We start from the raw sequence: 27,686 nt of genomic DNA on the forward strand, positions 1-27,686 counted from the left end.
AATCTTATTCATATGTTCAGGTTTTGCCCGAGCTTTGGTCGAAATTTCCAATACTATGTTCCAGATCGCTGGAATGAGTCACTCGGTCAATTAACAAATTTATTTCGGGATTTCAACTTCCCCCTACTGTCCTCTTCCACTAAAGATGTGCTAGCCTTTGTTACTCTTCTTGCAAGAACAATAATTCTAATAAAATTGAAGGCTTTTTTTATACCGGTTCAGAAAAAAAACTCAATTTTGAGTGAGCACGAGGCCCTTTCCTAAACTTGCTGTAAGAAATGAACTTTGCACACATACTAGTTCCAATAACAAATACAAACTGAAGTGTTAAGGTCTTAAGTTTGATCTTTCATTTATTCATTTTCTACTGCTTTATCCCTTAAAGGGGTCGCGGGAGACTATCCCAGTATCATAGGGCGAGAGGCAGGGGACACCCTGGACAGGATGCCAGTCTGTCGCAGGGCACACAAAGACAGACAACCATTCACACACACACACTCTCATGCCTATGGACAATTTTCGAAAGTTCTTAATCAACCTCTTAAGTTTGATCCTTTTTCACTTCATTATATACTGGTGTTTTTGTTTTGTTCTTTGTTTCTTTTCTTTGATAAGTCATGTTGTTTGCACTTTGATCTCCGTCTTTGTTTACTACGTTATTTACTTTGCACTTTGTACCTATAATGTATGATGTCAACTATTTGTAGAGATACGTTGTTTTTTTTTTGTTTTTGTTTGTTTATTCAGCTTTCCAAGGGAACACTTTTCCAATATGAACATTTCTGTTTGAAGGATAATGTTTTGAATGACCACCACTGGAAGATCACTCACACATCTAAGCAGTTAATTTCAAGCCAATGACAATAATATAAAAGTTTTTTTAAGTCTACTAATTAGCAAATATCAGAGAGAGAAGAAAGATCATTTCAGCCTTTACTTGTGAGAGAAAACAGGCATGTGAGGCATTATTGACAAACAAAAACGACGTAAATCTTTTTCAATCCCAGCCAAAATTTTAACTTCCACTCCGGGCCTCTTCTTCAGCCCCCGCAAACCATACTAGACGGGCAGAATGTCTCAATTCAGAAGTCCATTCATCCACAAACACCAGGATTTATCCAGTGGGATGGACCTAGAGGGAGTGTTAGGGGGAGTGAAACAAGGGGGTCCCCGGTCTTTCACTGCCATCGCACGTCTTATTCACACAATTCCTGCTCTCCCACAACCGAGGGGATTTAAAGTCCCACAGGAATTCTGTCACAAACTTTCCTGGCAAAAGTTTTTTTTTTTAAAGCAAAAATGCAACACCACCTTTAAGTCGTCCGTCTCTGAACCGGAGATACTAGTTATGATCAGAATCTGGGTTTATGTCAACTATGGCTTCATCACTAGACTGCAAGAATATCAGTTTGCAATTTACAAAATGTTCTCTTGAAGGAATCCAGATTTATTTTCTTAATTCAAGGGAAACACTTCTATGTGAGAGGAATTTTAAACACGAACAAACAGACACAGCGCTTTTAGTATTACTCTGCATTACTACTGCAAATCACTGTAGTACTACTCCGCAAGTCATCGCAGTATTACCCTTCAAGTCACTATAGTATTACTCGGCAAGTCACAATAGAATTACTCTCTGAGTCACCATAGTGTAACAACAAGAGTCACTGTAGTATTATTGCGAGAATCACCAAAGAACTACTCCCAGGGTCAACTTAGTATTATTATACAAGGCACAATAAAATGACTCCGCGAGTCACCATAGTATAACAACAAGAGTCACTGTAGTATTACTACGAGAAGCACCAAAGAACTACTCCCCGGGTCACCCTAGTATTACTACACAAGGCACAATAGAATTACTCCGCGAGTCACCATAGTATAACAACAAGAGTCACTGTAGTATTATTACGAGAATCACCAAAGTACTACTCCCCGGGTCAACCTAGTATTACTACACAAGTCACAATAGAATTACTCCGCGAATCACCATAGTATAACAACAAGAGTCACTGTAGTATTATTACGAGAATCCCCAAAGTACTACTCCCCAGGTCACCCTAGTATAACTACACTAGGCACGATAGAATTACTCCACGAGTCACAATAGTATAACAACAAGTGTCACTGTAGATTTACTGCAAGAAAAACCAAAGTACTTCTTCCCGGGTCACCCTAGTATTACTACACAAGGCACAATATAATTTCTCGGCAAGTCACCATAGTATAACAACAAGAGTCACTGTAGTATTATTACGAGAATCACCAAAGTACTACTCCCCTGGTCAACCTAGTATTACTCTGTGAGTCACTAGAATATTACAACAAGAGAAACTGTAGTATTACGCTGCATGTCACCATAGTATAACTCCACGAGTCACCCTAGTGTTACTAAATAAATAACAGTAAGAAACAGTTATTTGGAAAGTGCCATTAATGTAGTAATACGCCTTGCAAATAACTACTTAGGAGCCTTACCAAATTTTTATTTTATATAAAAACATTTCAAACTTTATGGAAAACACTCTCAACTGTCTCAAGCACCACCTGAACCAAACATACAGCATCGTCGCTCCACAGTACTGGTGAAATAAAGCACAGGAGGACAGAAAAAAGTACACAGTTGTTTATTTTTCTACACGGTTATGACTTGATATATGTGTAACAGTTTACACATGTCAACGTTGACACCCCTAGTTTGCACTAAATTGTTAAAATTCAGAATGTTGGTAAGATAAAAATGAGTTTTCAATCTAAAATTGTCCAACCTAAGAGGAACGCATTCTGGATGAAGCTGCAAATACTGTGTACGCGTCATGTTCTCGCCTTTGTTTCTCGACCCGCATTTAAACCCGCCATCAGAAAACGTAACGATCACAGAAGCTGATTGACTAGAAAATAGCTTGAATCGTAAAAGCTGGAGTGTCATTTAAATACCCAACAAGCTCTTTTCTTCAGTCAAACAAAAGACCAAACTCTCGGTAGACTAGTACCCATGACCTCTTGCCCTCACCAGCAGACGTTTAACCCGCCATGTAAACATGGCAGTAGCCAGTATAGCAGGATGCTTCCTTTTGTTAGCCGCCCAATTGTTTCCGATCATTAGCAATGCAGCGTTTGCTTTTCTTCTGGAGTTTTGTTTATTGTTTGGCTGGTGGCTGGGATATACGGGGAGACGTTCGTGGGCACGCGGGTGGACAGGGGTGGGTGATGGAGGCCTTTTTTTGGTCGCACACAATCAAAGATTTCTTCTGTTCTGGCGTCAATATTTACAAGCTGGTTCAAGTTCGCTTCGCATTTTCGTAATGCCATAAAGGAAAGGAAATGATTTGAGACAGGCAACCAGGACCCTGAAAGCTGGGGTCAGGGTCCACACATACCCCCCTCAGATTCAGGCCCGGTCGCTCCTGGGAACAGAGTTCCCCTTAGAGACCCGCGCATAATCTCCTGCCACACACTCATTAGCACACATGGCTAACAGACTTTCCAAAAAAAAACGCACATACGTACCAACGCACACTAACGGGTTTGTTCAAAAAGAACGTTATTTCAAGGCCAACGAGTCTTGTGTCTTAAGTTTTTGGGACAGATTTTGAAATAAAAACCAAAACCGCGTGTTCTAAATCGGAAGCAGCAACATTTGGGTTTTCGGCTAATTGTCAATTATTTTTCAGCTGTCACTCTAAATTTCTCCGGGACTCATGGGAAACTTCAAGGGAGGCATTTACTTGGCATTCCACACAGATGCTGACTCTTACCTCAAATGTATCAGCCAGAGAAGCATAGCTATGAAACCAGCCTGAAGTAGCCAGTACCGAACCGGAGTCATCCAAGGAAGACTCCAAAGATGTGTCTCAAATCGCATACTTGCGTACTTAAACTTAGTATTTTTAGTGCATAAGTCTCAATTCTTAGTATGTGAAATGTAGTGCTCCATGCACACCAAAATAATAATAATATAATAAAGTAATAAAATAATTAGGAAAATGTTGTCACAACATGATCTGGAGCTTGTAATCCATGCGTTTGTGTCTTCTTGTTTGGACGATTGCAACAGTTAGTTTTCATGTCTAAACAAGAAGGATCTGTCTCGCTTGCAGTTAATACTAAACTCTGCAGCGAGAATTCTGACCCGCTCTAGTAGAAGAACTCACATTTCTCCGATCCTTAAAACTCTTCACTGGCTGCCAGTTTCTTTCAGGATCAACTTTAAAATTCTGGTTCTTACTTTCAGATTTATTCATGGTCAGGCTCCTCCTTCCATCACTGATCTGATCCAGCCTTACACCCCAGCTCGGGCTCTGAGGTCTGTGGATCAGAATCTACTAATGGTTCCTGAACATGCTTCTGGACCAGAGGAGAGAAATCCTTCCAGACTGTTGCTCCTAAGCTTTGGAACGACCTTCCTCTCTCTCTGTGTTTGATGATCTACTGAGTCCTACAAGAAATATCTTAAGAAATTTTTATTCTTGCAGGCTTTCCCTTGATTTTCTGGAACTCCTGTGTTATTCTCGGTGTTATCTGGATCTTTTAAATATATATTTTATTGAGTTATGTTTTTGATTGTTTAAGCACTTTGTGACCCTGGTCTGGAAAAGCGCTCTACAAATATATATTACTTACTTACTTACTCGAATTAGTGTACTAAAACACCCACAAAAATAAGTATGGATCTATGGTCACTTAAACAGCCGCCATCTTAGTGACGTTGACGTTGTAAACAGAAGTTACATCACTACCACTCAAACGGAGGCGGCAAGAGAAAACGTTGAGAGCGACACCTCCTCGGATAATATTTCATCTTTATATCGACGTACGTTTTTCTTGTCAGATTTTTCGTTTCTCATATTTCTTGATCCAAACCAAATGTGCTGCCAGCAGGTGTCGATAGTGTTCCTACAGCTGGTTGAAATCATCGTGACATAGTTGTAGAAGAAGAAGCTGTCGCCTCATTTCCTGTTAGTGCGTAGCAGCAGTGTTTGATTTGAGACATACTATCTGTCGAGAGTTTGTTACTAGTTAGTATGCACACTATCCTGATGCATACTAACCGCCAGTGCACTAAGAGAAGTATGTGATTTGGAACACAGCAAAAGTCCATTGAACAAGTTTTTGTTGTTTTCTAGAAGGGTAAGTTGTCGCCAAATTTGACACCTGCCATGATGCCTTCAATTCAGCCTGAACGTACAACAATTGACATAAAAAAACAATATCTAAAGCTGGCCACAGTATGCATTTGTGTATTTTGTTTTTATGACAACAAAAATGACAATCATCACAAGGATGTTCATGAAATGCAACTGTCTCAGTTCTTTATTGCTGTCCTGGATTCATGTCTCGATCCGAAGTCTACCATAAAAAAAAGAACCAGCTGTAGAAATATGCCTTTAATCTGAGCACACACAAATAAATCAGTGAATACAACCGCTATCTAGATCTTCAATCTGGGCACAAAAGCTTTCTTGATTGGTTTTGATCCTTTTACTTCACCAGATCCTTTCATTCCTCAGCTATGTTGAAATATTCACCCCCAGATCTAGTGTTAGAAGTATTCAGAGGAGTTAAGATAAGGGTTAATGCATTCATAAGCTGGAAGAACTGTCAGAACTATGTGTGGGTAGAAAGTGATGAATGGACAAAGCATTCATTTGAAATGTCGGCGGTGACGATTTAAATGAATAATATTAACATTTTCTTGGATATCTAAAGTGTTCTGCTTCTAAATATATCTTACTACCTCTCAAGAAACTGCAACCTACCACAGGCAGCTCGTTTCTAGTTTCTAGTTCAAGTTCTAGTTTCTATCTTCTATATTGAACCAGAAAAAGGTCTTCAATTACTTTAAATAACGCAATATATTCAGATTCTATTTTGCACAATACACAGTTGGTTAAGAAGAAATGGTTGAAGTACTTCAAAGGCATATACAGTATATATACAGGAAACCATGAAAATTGTATCACTTGCTCTTATTCCCATTAAATTTTCGCTTCATTTGTTTTCCAAATCAATAAGCGGCAACAATTACATTAGTTACTTGGAAGAAGTACGAAAGATACTCACTAGAAGAAATGTCAACAAAATATAAGAGAATTTGAAAAATGAATCAAACATCAAATACACACCAATTGTCTTGATAGTTTGATAGCTGGATTTAACATTTTGCTTTGTTTAGAATTATTAATTGAAAGACAAAAAAAGAGTCATTAGGTTCTTCAAAATAAACTACACAGATTATTTATGAAATATTAAGTCTGCTATTTGAAAGGACGCCTTTTGTCATAGAGGGTGTTTGTTGGACGAAAGACATAAAACCACACAACATTTATAACTAATAATAACTATAACTAAAATATAAAACTTCTTCTGATGAAGAATCAAAACTATTTTAAACTTTCTCCTACAAAATTAACATTTAAGTTTCTCAGTCTTGACAAGATATTATTCTGGCCCTCGCAGCCATTTGAGTTTGACACCTCTGGCGTAAAGTATTTCTGTCTTAACAAAATATTGCGTTTCTTGTTCGGCATGAAAGTCTTTAAGATGAGTTCAGAGGTCGGGTGTGCAGACAAATCCGTTCAGACCGAGAGTTGTGACATTCCAGCTGAATAAGGTAACGGAGAAAGTGTTTTTCTCCTCGACAGCAGAACCTGAACTTTTCCCTCAGCTGCTCCAAATTCATGACTCATAGGAGAGTAGATACACAGACACACACACACACACACACACACACACACACACACAGTCAAAACTCCCAAAACACCGGCAGTCTGGTAATTTGTGTGTTGGTTACATCATTCTTCAGCCGAGGGGAATCTGTTTTCACTCCTATGTTTGCATGAAAACACCAAAGCTACAATTACAGCAAAGAATGCAAAACAGCCTTTGAGATTAATGTCACAGTTACTACATTCTTGCTCCTAATAAACGTGCATTTCTTCTGTTTAAAATAAAAACAACTTGACATGGTTTATTTGTGCTCATCTCCATCATTTCAAGTCAAACTTTTTGATTCTTTGTGGACAATAAAGAGCAAATACTCATGTCCCATCTTGTTTAGATTAAATTAAAAAGCTGCTAGGATCAGGTCGAAATTCATAGATAACATTTATTTTTCTAGACACTACTTTTCATCTTGTTTCTTTTTGAGAATATCAGATGTAGTGACACCTGACATCATGTTTACAACCCCGCTCTGAAATTCTTAAGGGGGGGAGGAGCTTAAGTTTTCAGCCATCACTGGTGATCCAGCAACAGGTGGACGAAATTAACTTTCCTCTTTATAACTCCAGACTATTTTAGGATTATTATGGATATAATGACACGATAATATGGCTTTGTATTATTGGTGAACTCACTTTGACATCAGACCCCCGTCCACACCGATAGCCACTCAGACGCTATTGTGTCTCAGGCGGGGAGGGGTGACAGTCGGACCCCCCCTGTCGGGGCTGGTAAAAGGTTGTGTTAGCAGGTCCTCGCCCCTCAGATGTGCGACCATCTGCAGGGACGGTGATTTATCCGACGCACTGCGGTGGATGCTACACATGTCCATCTGGCTCCATCCGTGTGAACATGCATGTGTAACCAAACGTGGGGTTTCTTGTGTACAACATGTGACCTTGTATGTGTGCAGGTAAATACAGTATATCACACACACTTTTCCAGGATATGTATTTAATAGGGATTTGTTTTGGCAAGAACCTGGAAATACAATGTGTATCACGATACATGGAAAAAATCCATATATGTTGTGATACTGTAGTAACAAGTATAGATTTGTAGTATTGTTGAGTATTTTACTCTGGTGTTGCATAAAGGCGTAACTGCTTTAATTTGTTTTTGAAACCAAAATACGTCTGAATATCAGCTTTAAAAGCTGCTGGAGTAGTCTGTATCCTCTCATCCTCAGTCATCACCCGGATTCTTTAGCTGCGGAGGACGTCGCCATCTAGCAACCAGAAGTTTAATTCCCACAACAAACTCTGAATATCTGCATGTTAATTGAGAATTACATTTATTTTTATACACACATATCACAATGTTTAAGTGTAGCCCTAGATGACTCTCTCAGATATATTCAATATTTACTATTACTATTATATATATTTTATCCTGATGTTTAGCTTTGACTATATGAATTGAAAAAAATCTTAATTTCAGATGCACTTTGTTGAGATATATATATATATATGCTGTTGAAAATCGATTCAGAATGGTGAAATTGACATCGCTAAATGTTTCTGCTTACATTGAACTGATTTGTGGGCATCTTTCAATGTATATAGTTGAATGTATCTTTTTAAGGTAGAACTGTGCGTGTAAACATGTTTCAACATATTTAGTAAGTTTGCATCTGAGTTTACACTGCACTTTTGCGGATGTTTTTTGTGTTTATGTAGTCATTTAACAGTGTGTTTGTGTGTGTGTGTTTGTGTGTTGACTTACGAATCCGATTTCAACTAAAGGTAAACATTGGTACACGTGGTCATGTCGGAGCATCATGAAAACAGCCAAAGATGGCACTCTTAATGTTTGGATAAAACCCATTACCCGACAGGAAGTCGTTCCAAGAGACTCCAACAAACACACTTCTGCTTCCAATTAAGCCAACTGATGCTGAATGATGCTCCGCGGGTGAAGGAGGAACAGTCCCTAAGTCACTCATTGTCCGGGGGCAGAACAAGTGCCACAATTCAGCAGCGAGGACTGAAGCGCAGTTTATATATTCAACCTTTTCCTTCCTCCCTTTTCTTCAGCCCTCTGGTTCCCACTAGCCAACAGTCACCTGCTATTCATTTGAGGGGAAAATGCACCCCAGGCATTCCAGTCGGGCCCCCCACCCCACCCCAAACAACCGCTCTCCACATTTCATCTCGGCGAGGTGGATCTCAGGGAGGAAATTACCCAGTCATCCAGAAGTGAAGAGGGCAAAAATCCCTTCCTTTCTTCACGGAGAGAACAAGAGTCATCCTGACTTCACGTTGGCTTCCTGAGTATTAAGTGGAAATGCAGACTTTTGGCGGGAAAACAGGAGCCGCTGCATCCTCTTGTGTTTAATAAAATGTATAAATCCTTAACACAATATGGTACATAGCGACAAAGGAATTATATCAACTTAATACAGAGAATAGAGATGTTTAAGTTCCACTTGTCTTCTCAATGAGCAAATATATTATTATTTTGAAGTCACTCACAAGATACAAAATAATATGTTAAAAAACAAAATCTGTATTCTTCAGTTTTCGGTTTATATGTTTTTGAATACCCATTTAATCTTTGTTTAAATAGAAAATACACTAAACAAGAGCACACACAAAAAAATGAATAGAATACTTAAATAAGTATACAATATAAATAGAATTCCATTTTTGAAAAACTTTATACAGTATATACAAAAATACAAAAATGTACAATATTTACAAAAGTTATTATCTGGAGCAGTTCATCATCTTTATTTTTAGCCAAATCAGATATTTTGAGTGAGGCATGCCAGTAAAAAGCATTTAAAATAATAATAAAATCTAAGTAAAAAACCTTAATTTCAAATAATATTATGCAGGGATTCATGTATCTACAAAAAAAGATTATATATGTTATGATACTGTATATGGTAATTTCCTGTAGAGCCGTAAAACAGTTAGTAACCTGCTAAAATAATGAACAAGTCCAAATTCACCATACATGTCTGACATGCATTTTTAACTACTTAAATCCCACCTTTCACCCTGAAATTTGAGTCCCAAACACTCTATTATACAGGAATTCCTGGTCCTAATCTGAGTGACAAACAGAGTGAGCTAGTGAGACAAAAGTTCAAATTTTCCAAAAGACTATGTGTAAAGTCCATGGCACCTGAACACAAGAGAATAATAACCACTGGTTGATATCAAGAAGGAAACATGATGCAAATGGGAAAAAATGCTGCGCCATCTTCACTTTTGTCTCTTCTGTCATAAACAAGCGTGTGATTCACCAACTGTAAAAATCACATGTGATGACTTTACTCATCAAATTTGCTTCACAAAGTGGTGGTTGTTGTGTTGTGGCATTCCAGCGCCACGACGACGTTTAACCATTCACTTCTAAATGATTACCAGATTTTGGACCGAGCCAAGTCAGTCGCGACGCTACACTTTTTTCTACGGTGACATTTCACCTCCAACGTGTGTCGGAAGTCCAGCAGTCAATTCCTTTAAAGAAGTCACCTGCTTGAATATGTTAGCAGCAAATATGAGCCCAGCAGGATGGACAGAAAAATGTTGTAGGAATGTGATCTTAACCAGCGGTGCTCATTATTCCCCATTACATCGTGTCCGGCTTGACTTGCCACGGTATTCCTTCGGTCTTGAGCATCAGGTAGTAGAATACATTTTCGAAAACCGGATACAAATGATGGATGGATTTCATAATGAAGTGAGTTAAAGTTCAGAATTAAAACCTTGTAGATTTGTTAGTCAATTAAATAATTGAAGATGTAAGTAAGTAGGTAAGTCAATTATATTTGTAGAGCGCTTTTCCAGATCAGGGTCACAAAGCGCTTAAACATACAAAAAATACTCAATAAAATATATGCTTAAAAGATCAAGAGAACAACACAGGAGTCTCGGAAAATCAAGGAAAAGCCTGAACGAATAAAAGTGTCTTCAGGTGTTTCTTGAAGGAGTCAGTAGATCCATCAAACCATCAGTAGATTCTGATCCACAGACCTCAGAGCCCAAGCTGGGGTGTAAGGCTGGATCAGATCATTGATGGAAGTAAGAACAGTAAGAACCAGAATTTTAAAGTTGATCCTGAAAGAAACTGGAAGCCAGTGAAGAGTTTTAAGGATGGGAGAAATGTGAGTTCTTCTACTAGAGCAGCTCAGAATTCTCGCTGCAGAGTTCTGTATCAACTGCAGACGAGACAGATCCTTCTTGTAAAGACATGAAAACGTTTGTGTCTTCTCTTCTGGACTATAGCAACAGTTTTTAAGGTTCACTATCTACTGTTTCATTCCAAAATCACCTGCATTGCAAGACAACAGATGGATGAGGTTTCATGAAACAGAGGATGAGGTTTCATAATACCGAGTCATCATTTTCCCAGTTTAGAAATCATACCATTTTCTTTTAAAAGTGCCTACTAGTGACCATGTGTACATGAGGACACTGTTTCATGAACCCAGCTCACTGTTCTGAGTTAAAGGTGAATGTCAATTCAATTCAATCTCAAGACATGTTAAGGGTTTAAATAAAAATATACAAGAGTATAGAAAGCGGGTTCCAGCCAATCGATAATAAGTTTACTTAGTATTGACGGCCTCCTGCTGTCCAGATAGCAAATCTTCGGTAAACTTCAACCCTAGTTTACCACAAAAAAAACCAAGTGCTTTTTGTGTTATTTGTAATTCCCTAAACATTGATATTATAGACTAGAATGACAAATATTGCTCATGTGACCAGTTGGAGAAAACTAGTTGACATTAGGGTCGAAGACTGCAAAATAATCTGAAGTCCCGCAACCCCTGGGGTCCACATTGTATTTTACATACTAGGATTAGATCCATTGATACCATCACAACTATAGAATTTGGGCTTAGGTAAGGTTGAGGGGGTCATCATGGGTGGCATTGTTGTGTCGCTCAGTCTCAGTTGTGTACCCCAGGGTTTCATGGGTGTGTTGCCTTTTTTCACAATCCACCCGAGGCTGGACTACCTCAGTCCTGGCCGTGTTTCCAAAGTAGCAAAGTTATTAATAGCAGGAGAAATTAAGAAAGTTCTTCAGAAAGTATTATGATGGAGAAGATTCACTAATGACTGACTAACTGTTGAACTGGTACCTATGGTGGGATTGAAAAACTTCTTAATCATTGCTTTATTTTGGTTAAATATTTGAGTATAATTATAGCCACAAACGATTGTTTTCAATCTATCAATATGTTTCTGAGAAACAATATATTTTAACAGTGACTAAAATTTCCTGCGTGCAACATCACAAACATCTGTCCTGTCCAATAAAACATTGCAACAAGATTTATTCAGTAAATGTTAATTACATTCAATGTTTCAAAACATCTGTCATACATCAAAAAAATCCAAGGAAACATTAGGGAAATCTCATTTATCCTAAAAACTCTTTCGACAAAAGGCTTTAAAGCAAGCAAAACCCATTCAATCTGATGCGGTTAAAAGCTTCTAAATCACCATAACTGAGGTCGGGTGATCAATATTCCCAGATCAGGGTAAATGAAAACCAGTCAAACATCTTGAACCTCCCTCCGGGAGAAAGCCACATGGACCACGGGGAGGTTTAAGGCCGATGCGTCCAGTCAAGCATGCAAAGACCGGGGGGGGGGGGCGGTCTGGTTCTTCAAGAGCAAAAAAAAAGGGGTGGGTTACACAAAGCGCTACAGCGCTCATAAATCAACCGAGCAAAGGTTAAACTTCCCATTTTGTTGTCCGAGATTTGTCAACCGAGTCACCGAGAAGAGATCACATGAAAGCGCAACAAGGAGGATTCCATTGATTCCGTTGAGCAAGCATCACGACCCGGATCCGGCCTCATGGAGAATCCATTACGCCGGAGAGAAGAGCCCAGATGTTACAATTACACTGAAGTTGCCCCGTTTCAAAGAGGAATCCACATATGGAACTTTTTTTCTGACTTGAAAAGGACGACTTTGGAAAAGGAGGGCGCAAAACTAGTACCAGACTGAAAGATGAAAATGAGAGTGAAAAGAGAGACGAGGACAGGAACAAACAACAAGACGGACGCTTCGACTAAGTAAATTCATCTGGAAAACAACGTTGTGCATCATTGTATCGACTCGACGCTCCCGGACATCTATGAACTCTAGTTAAAGTACTTTCTGCATCGTTCCTGATCGACTTCTTTTTTACCATTCTTGTCAATCAAACAAAATCTTTTAACAATCCAGGTCATGGCCAACATCGTATATTTCAGTGTTTATCCTCCTTAAACATAAATCTCTATTATCTCGTTTCCTTATCTTAACGTTGCCCTTGTATCTTTATAGCTCATCATAAACCTATGCTTTAGCATGAAACTGTTCATCCTTTATCTAAAAATATGCAATATAACTCTGCAGCGAGAATTCTTACTCGCTCAAGTAGAAGAACTCACATTTCTCCGATCCTTAAAACTCTTCACTGGCTTCCAGTTTCTTTCAGGATCAACTTTAAAATTCTGGTTCTTACTTTCAGATCTATTCATGGTCAGGCTCCTCCTTACATCACTGATCTGATCCAGCCTTACACCCCAGCTCGGGCTCTGAGGTCTGTGGATCAGAATCTACTTCTCTCTAGAAGCTTTGGAACGATCTTCCTTCTCTCTTTGCGCTTGATAGTCTACTGATTTCTTTAAGAAACATCTTTAGACGTTTTTATTTGTTCAGGCTTTTCCTTGATTTTCTGGAACTCCTGTTGTGTTATCAGTTTTATCTTGACCTTTAAAGAATATACTTTATTGAATATTGTTTTGATTGTTTAAGCGCTTTTTGACCCTGGTCTGGAAAAGCGCTATATAAATAAAAATGACTTACTTACTTACTTACACCTAGAACTTCAATGTACATTTTAAACACAGTATTGGTGGGTTTTTTGAGGTCATGACAGCTGTGGACATGTGACCCGACATTCCTCTGATGACACCATTGTCAATCCTTCAGAGACCTGCCGTGGACTGGATGGACAGTTTCGAGTGTTAATGGATATCGATCACCCTGGCTAGCTCTTTGAACTTTGACAACAGGGAAGATTTGGCCACAGGCTAATACTTGTGTCCAACAAGTCTTTTTGTTCTCATCGGTGATTAAACCTTTGCGTTGTGTATTCAACTATTTTTTGCAATCAATAAATCCTGCTGAAGGGGATTTGATCTCGTGTGATTTCCTCTCAGAGAAATTCTTTCCAAAAACCACTTTTGGACTTTCATTAAATATTTACAATGTTGATGGAGCATCATTATTATGAAGGTCTTCTTTCACGGCCTTCAGAGCCAGACAGTCTTACATCGCTTTGGCCATGAGCAGTGTTCATTTCCGTTGCCCTTCCTATTCAATCCTGCATTTCTCTGGGATTCAAAAAATGGGGGGGGGTGGTCAAATATCCCAGAACGTCCTGCTCTGACATGTCCACTTTAGGGGAGAGGATAAGAAATGAGCCTCATCGAGATCATGAAGACGGTCTGTTTCCTGCATCTGAGCAACGCTGTCTTTTAAAAAAAACATGTGAACGCAGACTGTCTTCAATCAAAGGCATTTTCCCAGATGTCAAGTAATATCTGCAAAACTGATCAGTCTAGAGAAGTCTATGCCTTGACTTGGATCCTTGGCTTTTTGCAAGGTAAAAAATAAAGTATGGCACTTTTCTAAACTAGGGTAAATGTAAGGATTTGAAACAATTCCCACACTGTTTCAAAACGTAAAAAAATTATATCAGACACTAGTTTAACTTCCATCAAAATTAACTTTTCTCAACAATTAGGCAAAGAGCAACTGTGAATGGGTCCATTTAGTAGCTAGTTCAGATTTTCTTCTTCAACCATATTTCCTTTTATTAACCATTAATCAACTTCTAAGCCTGAAAATGTGCATTTTTACCCAAAAATAATGAAACTATTATATTTTGTCTTGCAATTCGGTAGAAAATTCAGAGCGGAAAAGACAAAAATGATAGAGAAGCAAAGGTGCATACATTAGGTGTATATTTTCAAATCATAAACCTGGTAAAGTCCTTGATCAATGTAGGTATTATTCGGGACACATTTTTCAAGAATTAATCATGATAATTATCATAATTTCTTTTTAATATATTTCCTGTAAATGAGTTCACAATTAATTGATCAACTCAAATAAGAAATAAATTAAAATATTTGCAATAACGCCAATACAATCTTTCATATACATATGACTGGAATAAAAGATCCATCTTAGTAAAATCTAAATGTATTAATTGTCACTGACATGTTTAAGGTGGAAAATGTTGAATCACTTAATTATAAATCCACTTGGGACGAGTAGGAGAGCCGCCTTTTAAATGAGAGATCAATACAGATAGTAAATCCCATCCAACGGTTTCCTTTTAAAAGATTTATGGTCTTCTTAAGTGCCTCGGTCGTCTTGTCAGAGCTCAACTGCAGTTCTCGAGACAAAGGTCGCAATCTGGCAAAATCCCAAAACGACATTTCAGATTGCACAAATGTCCAAAAATACATTATATTTCCACACTAGTTTAAAATATTTCCATTTGAAATTGAAGCTACAATGTGTGTGTTAGGAAACAACCATTTATACCAATGTTTAAGCTTCTCCTTGAGGCATCAATGAATATTTTTATACATTTTAATCCCAAACAGTATCCATGATTGAGATTAAAGCTTCCGTGACAAAAATGAAAAAAATGTGTCCTCAGGAAAGTAATTAAAAATACAGATAAACATATTGGTACCAGAAAAACATGTGGTAATAGCTAATGATATGCTAACAAGTCTGATGCATATTCATCCGAGGAGTGGGATTAAGGCTAAACCCGGGTGGTTAGATGAGTGCTGCCAAAATTAAAGACTACGAAGAACCAAACAAAGATCTCGTATTAATGCAGAGGCTAACACTCTTAAGTGAGCCAGCTTTGTCATACAGTGCCCTAAACCAGTCAATGAGTGACCCGGAGCTTAGCTGGGGGGCTTTGAGATTCTTTTACGACCCCCACTTTCACCTCGCCTACCAAAGAATGGTAATTAACTGATGGAGGAGCTCGGTAAGATTATCCAGTCTGCTCGTCTCAGCATCGCCCACAGTCCCCCCCAGGACCGCCGCCCGACCGGGGGAAAAGGATGGGTTCTCAATAGTCTATTCAACTTTGACTCTCCCCTTTCATCCGCGGACGAAAAGTGTTGTGCAATGTTGCGACAGGAATGCACTTTTTAAAAAAAAATACTTCTTTGCCAACGACTCGGTGAGCGCACAAGTGTACGAACAAGACCTGACTGTGAGGCGGAATGCTCGGCAGATTGAATTATACAAGAGAATGCAAAAATAGCTGTGTGTCCCAACCACCTAAAGTGAGGAAGAGCAGGACTCTGAGGCAGCGAGGGATTTTTTTTTTAACTAAAAAAAAAACAAAAAAGGAAGCAGTGGGAGACTGATGCGGCAGAGTGTTCTCTGTGCATGTGAAGCTTTCGAGAGAAATATGCAAGACATCTTCTAAAAAACCACTTTGTCACAAAGCAGATTGGATTCCCAGAGTGTTTAGGAGAAGACCAAAAAGCAGACTCTTTGACTTGGTTGAGTAGATTTCTACATCAAATCAGTGGACAAATCTGACTCAGAAAGAGCCTCTGAATGGCCTCGACTCAAGAGGATTCCCTTCGTCGTTGCTTTATTTTCTGACCAAAAACCATTGGATTACTTTATTTCAACACCTAAATTACACATTTGTTAGTTTTCTCTTCTCTACAAATGGTGTACAAAAAGCATCTTGGATAATTGTTTTGAGGTGATAGACGCCAATACTCCAATAATACTATACTTTTTTTCATTGTGTTTAGTTGAACTTGTAAAATAATCACAAAGGATGCCGAGTAGCTGTGTGTATTGACAAGAAGTACAGAGATACAATACATTGCAATATATTGTGGTACTGCAAGAACAAGAATATATTTGTAGTATTGTCGAGTACCTGACTCTGGTGTCGCAGAATTTTCAGACCACATGACTCTTAACAAAATTGTCACTGCTACCAAAAACAAGTCCAAACAACAGCTTAAGCTGTTCTGCTGCTGGAGTCGACTGTATCCTCCAGTCCTCAGTCATTCCAGGAATCTCCCAGGATTTCATTGCTATGCAATGACGTAATGAATGCTGCCATCTAGCGGCCAGAAGTTTAATTTCAACACACAAACTAACAAACGCATGTGAATATTTGCATCAAAGTTGCAAATAAAAATTTGTAATTTTCATAAGAACACTCAACACCCATTACATCTTAGTTTTTGGTAACTTTGCTCTTTCTTCTGTTACCAACAGCCCCGTGAGGAGTCAGAGTACGTAATTGTTGACTGTTTGCCTAAAAGCTTTTGTGAATTAAGATGTAAATGAGCGAGAGCTTTTGTACACGATACAAAACATTGCCGCAATGGATGGGAATAGACCACAGGATGAGTGGGCAGATCAAGGGAGTAATATTGAACCACAAACGCATGAAAGTGAATCATCCAAGATTTGGCTTGGAAATACTGTTGGAATAGTAAAAGAAAAATGAAAAAAAAAAGTCAGCACAAGAGACAGAAGTGCAGCAAACCATTCGTATTACGCAATACACATCTTATTGCAAAGGAGAACCCGGTTCTTGAACTTTTTTAAAAAGCTTTGTTCAAAATGGTCCTCTTTAGAAATTCAATTGTATATCTAAATCATTTGTTGTGGATAATAAAAGCTTTAATAACAACAATGGAAACACTTTCTTTCGTCAATGTTAAGTTAATAAAATCGTATTTAAATACAAGTTGTAATTTAATGCTACACAGTGAGGAACTATTATAACAGTAGGACACTAGATCCGTCTTTTCTATGTTTACTATGAGATAAGTTGATTTAAACGTATGTGAAGGGTTCATAAATACACCGGTCACATACTAATACATTGTTGGAACATATAGCTTTAACATGCATTAATGTTTCTTCCTAAATAACTGTTGTTTATCCATCAATTTTGGCCATTTAAAGCATCTGAACTCACGTCTTAAACTCCAAACACAATGGTGATGCATCTGCCTCTATCCCATCATGATATCACTCCGATTCAAACGCTGTGCCAAGCCCCCCTGCAGCCAAAAGGGGACCGACCATCTACCCAACCCCCGCCGAGCAGACCACCCAATACTCTCCCCACTTTATTGGATCTGATGGCTGAAGTATCAACTTCCCTGATGTGACACAACAAACTCATCGGCGTGGCTCAACCTCTACGCAGATGATATCACGGTCCACTGTAACGTCTGCAGGCTAAACTCTTGACATCTGTGATGCCGTCAGTCTCTCTCAGGGTGGATGGTATTCAAAAAGTGGTCTCACCCAGAACATGCAGGACAGACAGACCCAGGTGCGAGCCGGTCCTGCCAGGGCGGTGGGCAGGCTGAGCGACACGGACGGCATCCTGACAAAACTAAAGTGATGCTGTCACTCGCTCCCTCGAATTTAATCCAGTGAGTCGATGAAAGTCCGGGCTCTGCAGAGACATCCTGGTCCTCCTTGATCCCAAACCCCGGCTACCTCCAGGGTCCGCGTTCCCCCTCGGTCTGACGCTCTCTCCGCCTGCACTCGTCCTCTAATTGGATCCTGACCGCCTCTCCTCTCCTCTCTCTCTCCTCTTTCCCTCTGCCGGGGGAAGTTTCACAAAGCCTTTTTTGGGGAGAAAAAGGGTGGTGGGTAAGGGGTCAGGGAGCCCCCACCTCTCCACGGGAGCAAAAAAGGGGGTGGGGGCACATCACTTATTATCCATCTCTCCGGCCCCTCCTCTTTCTCTCTCATCCCGTCGCTCCCTCCCTCCTTAACCCTTGTGAGCGTCACCACTTTTAATTTCATTCATTCCTTGATCCTCTCGCCCTCTCTCCCGTGAGTCCCACCACCTCCTCCCCTCAGCATCCGTGGCACACCACCCCCCCACATTTCTTTATTTCTTCAGAACCCCCCGACTCCCTCTGAGCTCCAGTGTTCTAATGACACAGAAGTACAGACGTAATTAGGGTGTACGAAGCAAACACCGTCAGGTTTAGGGACATTCTCGCTTAATAAAAAATAAACGATTTTAGACATTTTTTATAGAAAGTCACGTCTACAATATGATGTGATGACATCTGGGAACAGGTTGTAGAAACGGGGGGGGGGGAAATGTAACGTATTTTCCAGACTATAAGTCGCATTTTTTTTCATAGTTTGGCCGGAGGTGCGACTTATACTCTAGAGCGACTTATTTTTGAATTTATTAACACATTATTATCGTTATATGATTTCACATGTTATTTTCACACTAAACCGAAAGAGGGCGCTCTAGGCCTGTGTTGATAATTTCAACGTAGAAGAGGAAGCGCCGCATCTTCTACCTCCGAAGTTAGCGGAGTTGTTTAAAAGTGACACCGAGGATGAAGGTTTCATTGGATTTTAGTTATTTGTTGTTACACGGATGGTTTGGTAAACTTCTTAGCATGTTATTTATGCTATAGTTATCTGAATACCTCTTGATATGTTATGTTAACATACCAGGCACGTTCTCAGTTGTGTCATGTAACGTAACGTACCGTACAATTATTCAGCCTGTTGTTGCCTCTATTCTATTTTTATTTTAAATTGTCTTTCAAGATGACATGTCTGTTCTTGGTGTTGGATTTTATCAAATAACTTTCCCCCAAAAATGCGACTTATAGTCGAGTGCGACTTATATATGTTTTTTCCTTCTTTATTATGCATTTTATGTCTGGTGCGACTTGTACTCCGTAAAATACGGCACAAATGAGGTCAAACATTTCAATTTCTTAAAGAATTTCTGTGAGAATCTCCTCCCATGATGCAACACTAATAGACTCAGGGACTCTTTCATTCCTCGTGCCATTAGGTTTGGAGCAGAGTGAAAGTAAGATGTATTCTATTCCATGTTAATCTTAGATCAAAAGGAGAATACTAGAAGAACTATGTTCTTTATCCTCATCTATCGTGCACTTGTCATCTCTTGTCTGAACTTTGTTCTTTTGTTTGCACTGTGTTCTTATTCTTATGAAACTTGCCGTACCGAACTGGAAACCCAATTTCCCGAAAGAGATCTCCGGAGTGATAAAATCCATCTAGAAGTAGGATGGTAGAGCGATCACTGTCCTTGAATAATACCGTATAAATAAAGTCCTTCATAAGGATGATATTGGAAAAGCACAATTTTGAGGGAAAGGTTTTTGGAAAGCATTACATATTACAACAATCTGACTCTTTAAGGTGTCAAGGTCAGTGTTATTATTCATCGGAGACTGGGACAGGTTTTCACCGCACTCACAAATCCGATAAAATAATCCTTCAAACCCATGGATAAGTGTTGAACAGATCAAGATCTAATGGATTCATGACAAGGTAAAGTCATATACCAGGACTCGTTTGTAGCCCCTTGACCCGTCACTGGATAAGGGGCTAAATAAATGAACAATTTGTGTAACAGATTGAGAAAAATGGATTAAAAAAAAAAGATAAATCCTGATTTCTCAGAATGACTTTGGTGCAACCTTTCTCACAGGGTACTCCCTTGTAATGTTCAAAATAAATACCATTCCTTCAAACTCTGATACTTTTACTGCTCAAAAACACCAGTAACTTCCAGGTTCTTTTTTACTATTAAACCCCTCAACTCATAAACCCCAACCGTCAACTTACATGCACATGGCTAAACACTTGCTACTCACACGTTCACACCCATCTACTCACACACACTATACAAATACACAGATCCACCCACACACAGAAATACACAAACACACTCACAGCCAGTGGCACAGAGGGTTAATCCCGTGGTATTTCCTGCGGGCCAACCTTGCGCAGACAAACTCACCAAAGGAGACAATGTGAGACAGAAAACATTTAACCTAATCCCTTGACAAGCATCACACGCACACACACACACACACACACACCTACACACACATGGATCGTCAGAGAAACCAGTGAGTGAAAAGGAAAGCGTATCTTCTCGTGGAGCAAATGTCTAGACAGTGAACTGACATAAATCTGAAGAGTAATTATCTAGATTAACTGTTCTGTATTAGTTTTTGTCCTATTAATTCACTTTTAAATCTTTGGTTTTAATTAGAGAAAGTGGTTTGACGATGCAGAGACATTTTAAAAATATGTCAAAGACACAAGAATAATTAGTCAAAGTTGAAAAAAGGTTTTGGCTCCAATAGAAAAAAAATATTGCCAGATCTCCTTCTTTTGTCCTTTTCCATGTTTCTGTCATCAATAAGGTTTTCCTGGAAACTAGAGGCTTTCAATCAAATGCCCTTAAATGTCTTTGGAAACCATTGTGAATACTAAAGCTTTCTGGGAAATTCCGTATTTATTATCATATTTTCCATGTATTAAATACAATGGGTACTTTATATTTAGGATGTATTTCTTAGATTATATAAAACTGTTATCTATGGATAAAGCATCATTCTGGAATACACCATATTCTAAAAATATTTCCTTGTATTCGAACTTGATTTTCAATCTCTGGCAGCAAAATCAACATGATTAATGATTAGTGACATTAATTAGAAATTAAAATAAGACTTTCTCAATTCAATTTGTAATTTTGCACATGCATTATGATACTTACATGTAGGAATTAGTGGTGAACAGCTAAAAAAAAACACAAAACTTCAAAAAAAACATCACTCCAATAGGGCAATAAGAATTTTTGGGGGGGCAATTGCAGCATATACTAAACAATTAAATATTTTACGTACAATTTTTATTTTTTTAAATCTCCACAACAAATGTCAAATCATTCTTCAAATAATTTTATGCCTGGTTATCAAAAGTTGCCCCAAACAGTGTCTCAACATAGAGTCAATACTAGAATAAAAATGATCGAAAGATAAGTTGACTTTGATTTCAAAACCAATACTATGAGATCAATTATAACAAAAAGAAAATGATGACATTGTGTTGCATTTTTCAGATCATGTACATATTCAATGTTAATCTTTGTATCCTTTTCTCCGTTTCATTACCTTTGATCCATGTTACTGTATTTATTTTTGCACTTTGTCATTTCTTGCACATTTCTCTTTTTATTTGCACTTTATCTCATCGTCTGCTGTGAACTGGAAACCCAATTTCCCAAAGGACATCTCCAGAGGGAACAATAAAGTCTATTTAATCTAATATTCACTCCGAGACTTTTCTTACAGAACAAATAATTGATATCCAAGTGCAAAAGAAAACGTGCCAACAAGTGACAAATTAATCTAATGCTCACAGTCTTTTTCTTCTTTTACAAAAATCCACTAATTATCAAGTTTTGATCACACTTTCGTACTTGAACTTGCTATCAAAAGACCGAATACAGTGTTTTTTTCTTTCCAATTTTATCATATTGTGTCCACTTTTGCAGGATGTTTAAAAGATGTAGCTCTTAACAAAAAAAAGTTCATGTACAAAATCAAAGTTAAATTAATCTATATGAATAATAACCCTAAAAAAACAGTTTTTGCAGATAATAAAATAAAAAATAATGCTACAAATAACCTTAACTTACTTACTTACTAACAAAGCTGTGTTTGCCTCCTTTCATGTTCTCTCTTACATCAAAAAGAAAAGTTCCCTCACTTTTTGAGACCACCTGGTTCTGAGGTAGTAGTAGTCAAAGTACACAGTGTGACCACAGCTCCCACTACAGGTCAGTGGTCATAATGCTTGTGTTTACACTTGTTGGCGGTGATTTAATATAACTGGGACGACAAACTGGCAGCATGTGTGTGTGTGTGTGTGTGTGTGTGTGTGTGTGTGTGTGTGTGTGTGTGTGTGTGTGTGTGTGTGTGTGTGTGTGTGTGTGTGTGTGTGTGTGTGTGTGTGTGTGTGTGTGTGTGTGTGTGCGTCAGAGGCTGCTTGACTTTAATCCAAAGGTTAATCAGATCACTGCCAGGGATCTTTTTAGTGCCTCTTTAACCTTGACTCTTTCTGTCTTCTTTTACACACCAGAGTCAACTGGGGGACACACAGAGGTTAGGGGGGGGTACGAGGGGGTCTCTCACAATTAGCACAAGTCAACATCTGCACGGACAGATCTGGAAGTTGAATGAAAGGTACATAAAGAGCAGCGATAGCGTGGGTGTGTTTCTGTGTTATTGGCTCCTGCTGCATGTTGGTCGACTCGCTGACAGACAGGAAGAACACACTCCAACAAGGCCCCCAGCGCTCACACACTCACACACCCTTTTTTTTCCCACCCCCACTACTTCCATCTGTTGAAAACAATGGGTGAGCGGCGGCCTCCCTCACACGTGAGAGCATGTTCTCTGTCGGGAGGTGGGACCGTCCGCTCCACACCAGAACACACCGGCCTCTGAAACAATAACTGAACCGCTCCCACGTCGCTCTTTGAAGACACGTCATTAAACTGGAAAAATGAACGCAGAAACAAAAAGATCCCTGTCCTGGTCTGAGGTAACTTAGTTTGCAAGTAACTGAATGAAGATGCAGAGCCACAACCATCGATCACACGGCAGTGAGTCCATTGAAAATAAACCACAAGAAGTCATTTAAAGTCCTACGCAGTTGAAACGTGACCTAAATAAAGCAGAACTACTTTACTATAAATAAAACTGTGTTGTTCTCAGTATTATCTTGACCTTTAAAGTATATATTTTATTGACTATTGTTTTGATTGTTTAAGCGCTTTGTGACCCTGGTCTGGAAAAGCGCTATACAAATACAAATTACTTACTTACTTTCATGGGGCCACACGAGCTTGAACTTATTTGGCCCTAGAGAGGCAAATGTGAATTAATGAAACATATTCAATGCTAACATATTTAGGTTTATGTTGGTTTTTTTTTCGTCTTATTTTTTATTTAGTAATTTATTATTTCTCAGCATTAAAATGATATGTTTTATGTTTTATGAAAATGATGTTTTTCCAGTTTATATCCTCTTATGTAATTGTTTTATTTCACATATTATTTGTGCATTTTTTCATATTTTATTTAATAATTATTAATATTTTCTTTGCCATTTTCTATTAGATATGTTTTGATTTAGTTTTTAGAACATTTATTTATTTTGTTTAAGGTGGTTAAAAGTACATATTAGTGGAAGCAACTTAATTTAATGCATTTTTTTGGGGGTGTTGAACATTTTTTTAAATTAAATGTCGTCATATACAGTATTGTTTCTAAAATCTTAAGAAGTATGGCTTTGGAAGAGAAATTAGGTTTTCCTCAAGAATGTTGTTTGTTCTTCCTATAAATAACAATTGGTCTAGTGTTCATTTTGTATGATAAATTGTATTTATTACAATTTAATGTTGTTATAATTACCATAGTAATTATGATATAATATATTAAGATTTAAAATATGTATTTGTCATTAGCATGTGTGATTTAAAACTGGATACATTTATAATTCATACATGCTTTGCTACAAATAGAGTTTATATGATGGACAGTAGCCAATGTTTATCAAATTAATGTAAGGTAAGGTAAGGTAAGGTAAAACTTTATTGATCCCTCAGGAGGTCTCCATGCCTAAAATAGATAATAGGATTCCATTTTACTGTGTCTAAAGAGTTTACTGCATCGTTTTAAATAAAATGCATGTTTTTTTTCTTTTATTCCTTGATTCAAGCAAAAATTGAAGAAACAAAGGATTCTAGGGTAAAAATGGAAAAGGTAGCTTCTAAAATCCAAATATAAAATGAGAACCAGAGGCACAGACACTATGACATAATGAGAACCGAGACGTGCTCGTGAATTTTGCTGAGTGAGCCTTTAAACAAAGATAACTATTGACTATAAATGAATCATCAGCAAAAGCATTTCCATCGATTATATCAATAGCCGTCAATGGCGAGAGTGCAAATTGAATTTAAGATCTCAAAGCAAGACATTAAGCTGGCATTGAATCCGTCGAAGGAATGAAAACCGGCTAATGAACGCCACTCACTCGTTTCTTGTCTTCCCTTTTCCCCCGGAATGGAAGTAAGCAGGAAAATAAATATTTGGTCCAGCCGAAGACGGCGGTCAGACACCAGCCCAGACCCCCCATCCTCCGTGTGGGAGCTTTGCAATAAACCCCCTCGGAAAAAAACTCTTGATAAATCCAAGATACGTGGATTTTTTTCCTTTAAATCAACGAACGTGTCTTAAATTCAGCCTTTAGAACATCCATGTCCGTCGCCAGAGTCCCTTCCATCCTCAGCATCTTCGCCTGTGGATGCTGCAGGTTGTCCAGGGAGGACCGGGAGGACGAGGGGCGGGTCGACTCCGGCGGTCTGGAGGAAGCACTTAAAGTGATGAAAAAAGGAGGAGTTTCCCCCAATTTATTAAAGGCGGGGGCCGTATGGAGCGAGAGCCAGAGAGAACTCCAATTTATGAAAGGCGTTGAATGAAGAAGATGCTACTGATGGTAAGAGTATAATATTTTACGTTGGATTCTTTCTAAATTGGATTCTTTCTAAATATATTCATTCATCTGTATCTGAGGAGAGCGAATAGCATTTATGCATATTAGACATTGCTGTACCTAACAAATGGAAACAAGCATTCCTCAAAATAAATAACGTGACAGAAATCAAATGTGATTTTGTGATTAAATAAATCCCAACAAGACTATTCAGCTCATCAACCATCTTATAAATATTATTTATACCTGATGAGAATAAAATAACTTCCCAGTCGACAATAGGAACGAATTTGAAACCATGGATTTGCACTAAAAGAAAGTATATTAAATTAAAAATAACTCTGGACTTCAACCGACCACTTCGGAAATAAAAGAAATGGAGAAGAAATCTACCTTTTCAGGAAAAGACAAAGAGTACTTTAGGTAAAAACAATGGCCATGAATTCTTATCTTGCATAATGTTCGAAAGTAATCCATAGTCAGTGATTCACCGACTGATTTGAGTCAATTAAAAAAGTCATTTGGAGTCGATATATTCATCTGAGGTGGTATTTATCTAAGAGAGCAGTGGTGATCTCTTATACGTACTTCCTGCTTCTCTGGATTGTTGCAACATCGCACATGAATTGTGTGTCTGAGGGTGTGTGTGTGGGGGTGGGGGGGCTTGGGGGGGTAGTCTTGTTTGAGAAGACCAACGTGTAGAGCTCCTTTATAAAATACATACACTTTAAGGGTCTGTGACATGATTTTCAACCATTAATTTAATAAAATATCTTTCCATAAATAACATTGTGATGTTATTGTATAGACGATTATAATATTTGGAACCCCTGATATAAACAAACACAACTGCGTAAAGAGAAGAAAGTTCTGAGCAATTTATGCAAAAGATTTTATTAATGGGCCGCGTTATATATTGTGAGTTACGAGGGTTTACAAAGAAAAACAAGCCCAACCATCCTGACACTGAATCACAGCCTTCCTTCAAGTTATCTCAAAACCTCTTTTCAACGTCACTTACAATAATTTTCTACTGTTCCACTGTTTTACTGTATGTATTGTTCATCTGAATCTTTGTTGTTGGTATTATTGTCAAGTGTCTTCGAGTATCTTGAAAAGCTCTATAAAAATGTTTGTTTTAATATTATTTATATAAAAAAGTAAAAATATATACTTAAAAGAAAAATAAATGTTAACATGCTATAAACAGGTATATAAACTAGTGTTATAGTGAAATTAAAGTTAAAAAAATTAATTATTTTTGACTCAATTACTTAACTTTATGTGTCTCTGTGCTTCTTCTAAATATATTATCGAATAACTCTATATATGGTACAAAAGAACTGTATTGAATAAAACTTATTTATATAATTTCAATGGGGTTTTTTCCCTCAATAACATTAATTTTCTACAAGTACTTACACTTACTCTGTGTGGCATCTAAAAAAAAAAAAGGAAGCACTACATTGAAACTTTTAATTTTGTAAAAAATGACTGAGCGTCTGAAGTTAAAGAATCTGTAATAGTTTACAAGATCTACTTACTAATCATTATAATTCAAATAGTAATACATTTATTTTTAAAGAATCCCATCATCATGACAATACAAAACTCATCAACAAAAAATGACTCATATTTTTACCTGAATATTCCTCAAAATTCTAATCTGAACTCTCATCTTATCTCCCTCTAGTCAAATTCCTACAACATTTTTTTGTTCACTCTAATAGCCGTTCATAGGCCTGTGTCTTACGCACACACCACAAAGTAGTGACATTTCACCTTGGGAGCAGCAATTATCAACCAGGCCTCAAACAACCGACGGTCCTTTGAGCAATCATCGGCTGCCTCGTAAAAGCCCAGACAGGCAGAAGAAGACGATGAAAAGTTGAGCACGAGCTTTCGTGAACCTGACGCCGTCTTTCGTCGCGCCGTGAAAGAAAAACAAGCTCCGGGCGAGCGTGCGTGTGAGAGGAAAACTCTTTAAGTCACGACGCGACCAGTGCTGTGTCTCAAATCGCATACTAATCTTAGTATGCTAGAAGTTAGTATGCATCAGTTTAGTATGCATACTAACTAGTACGCAAATTCTCCGCAGATAGTATGTCTCAAATCAAACCCTGAAGCTACACACTAACCGGAAATCACATGACAGCTTCTTCTTCTACTTCTATTTAACGATGTTTCAAGAAGCTGTTTGAACACTATCGACACCTGCTGGCCGCACGTATTGCAACTTTGGAAAAAGAAATAAAGAAAAATATGAGAATCTAAATAATCGCGAGATATTTAAACTGGTATCAGCAGCGAAGACGTGTTTATCCTCCTACTGCTGCTGAAAATACACATTTAAGTATATGCATATATATGCATTTATATATGACGTAACTTCCGTTTAAAACGTCACTAAAATGGCAGCTGTTTAGTGTGGTTAGTGTCCATCGAACCATGCTAGTTTTGTGGGCGTGTTAGTACGCCAATTTAGTATGCATGGCGCACTCAATTTCGCATACTAAGAATTGAGACACACTAACGTACTAAAAAT

General features: G+C 38.2%; 1 protein-coding gene across 5 annotated transcripts in view; it reads right to left on the minus strand.

Annotated features, from left to right (window-relative positions):
• Positions 1–27,686, minus strand: part of tns1b (tensin 1b) — a 162,125-nt gene that overhangs the window by 116,111 nt on the left and 18,328 nt on the right. The window contains exon 1 of one of the 5 annotated variants that reach the window (XM_087803964.1): positions 18,074–18,180. The exons of the other annotated variants lie outside the window; for them this stretch is intronic. Within the exon in view, the coding sequence (XP_087660090.1) occupies positions 18,074–18,154 (81 nt within the window). The 5' untranslated portion in view covers positions 18,155–18,180. Of the gene's footprint in view, positions 1–18,073; positions 18,181–27,686 lie in introns of those variants that run through there. 5 annotated transcript variants of the gene reach the window in all.

Source organism: Callionymus lyra, chromosome 12, assembly GCF_982586985.1.
Source record: "Callionymus lyra chromosome 12, fCalLyr1.hap1.1, whole genome shotgun sequence".
In the NCBI taxonomy this organism is placed as follows: Eukaryota; Metazoa; Chordata; class Actinopteri; order Syngnathiformes; family Callionymidae; genus Callionymus; species Callionymus lyra.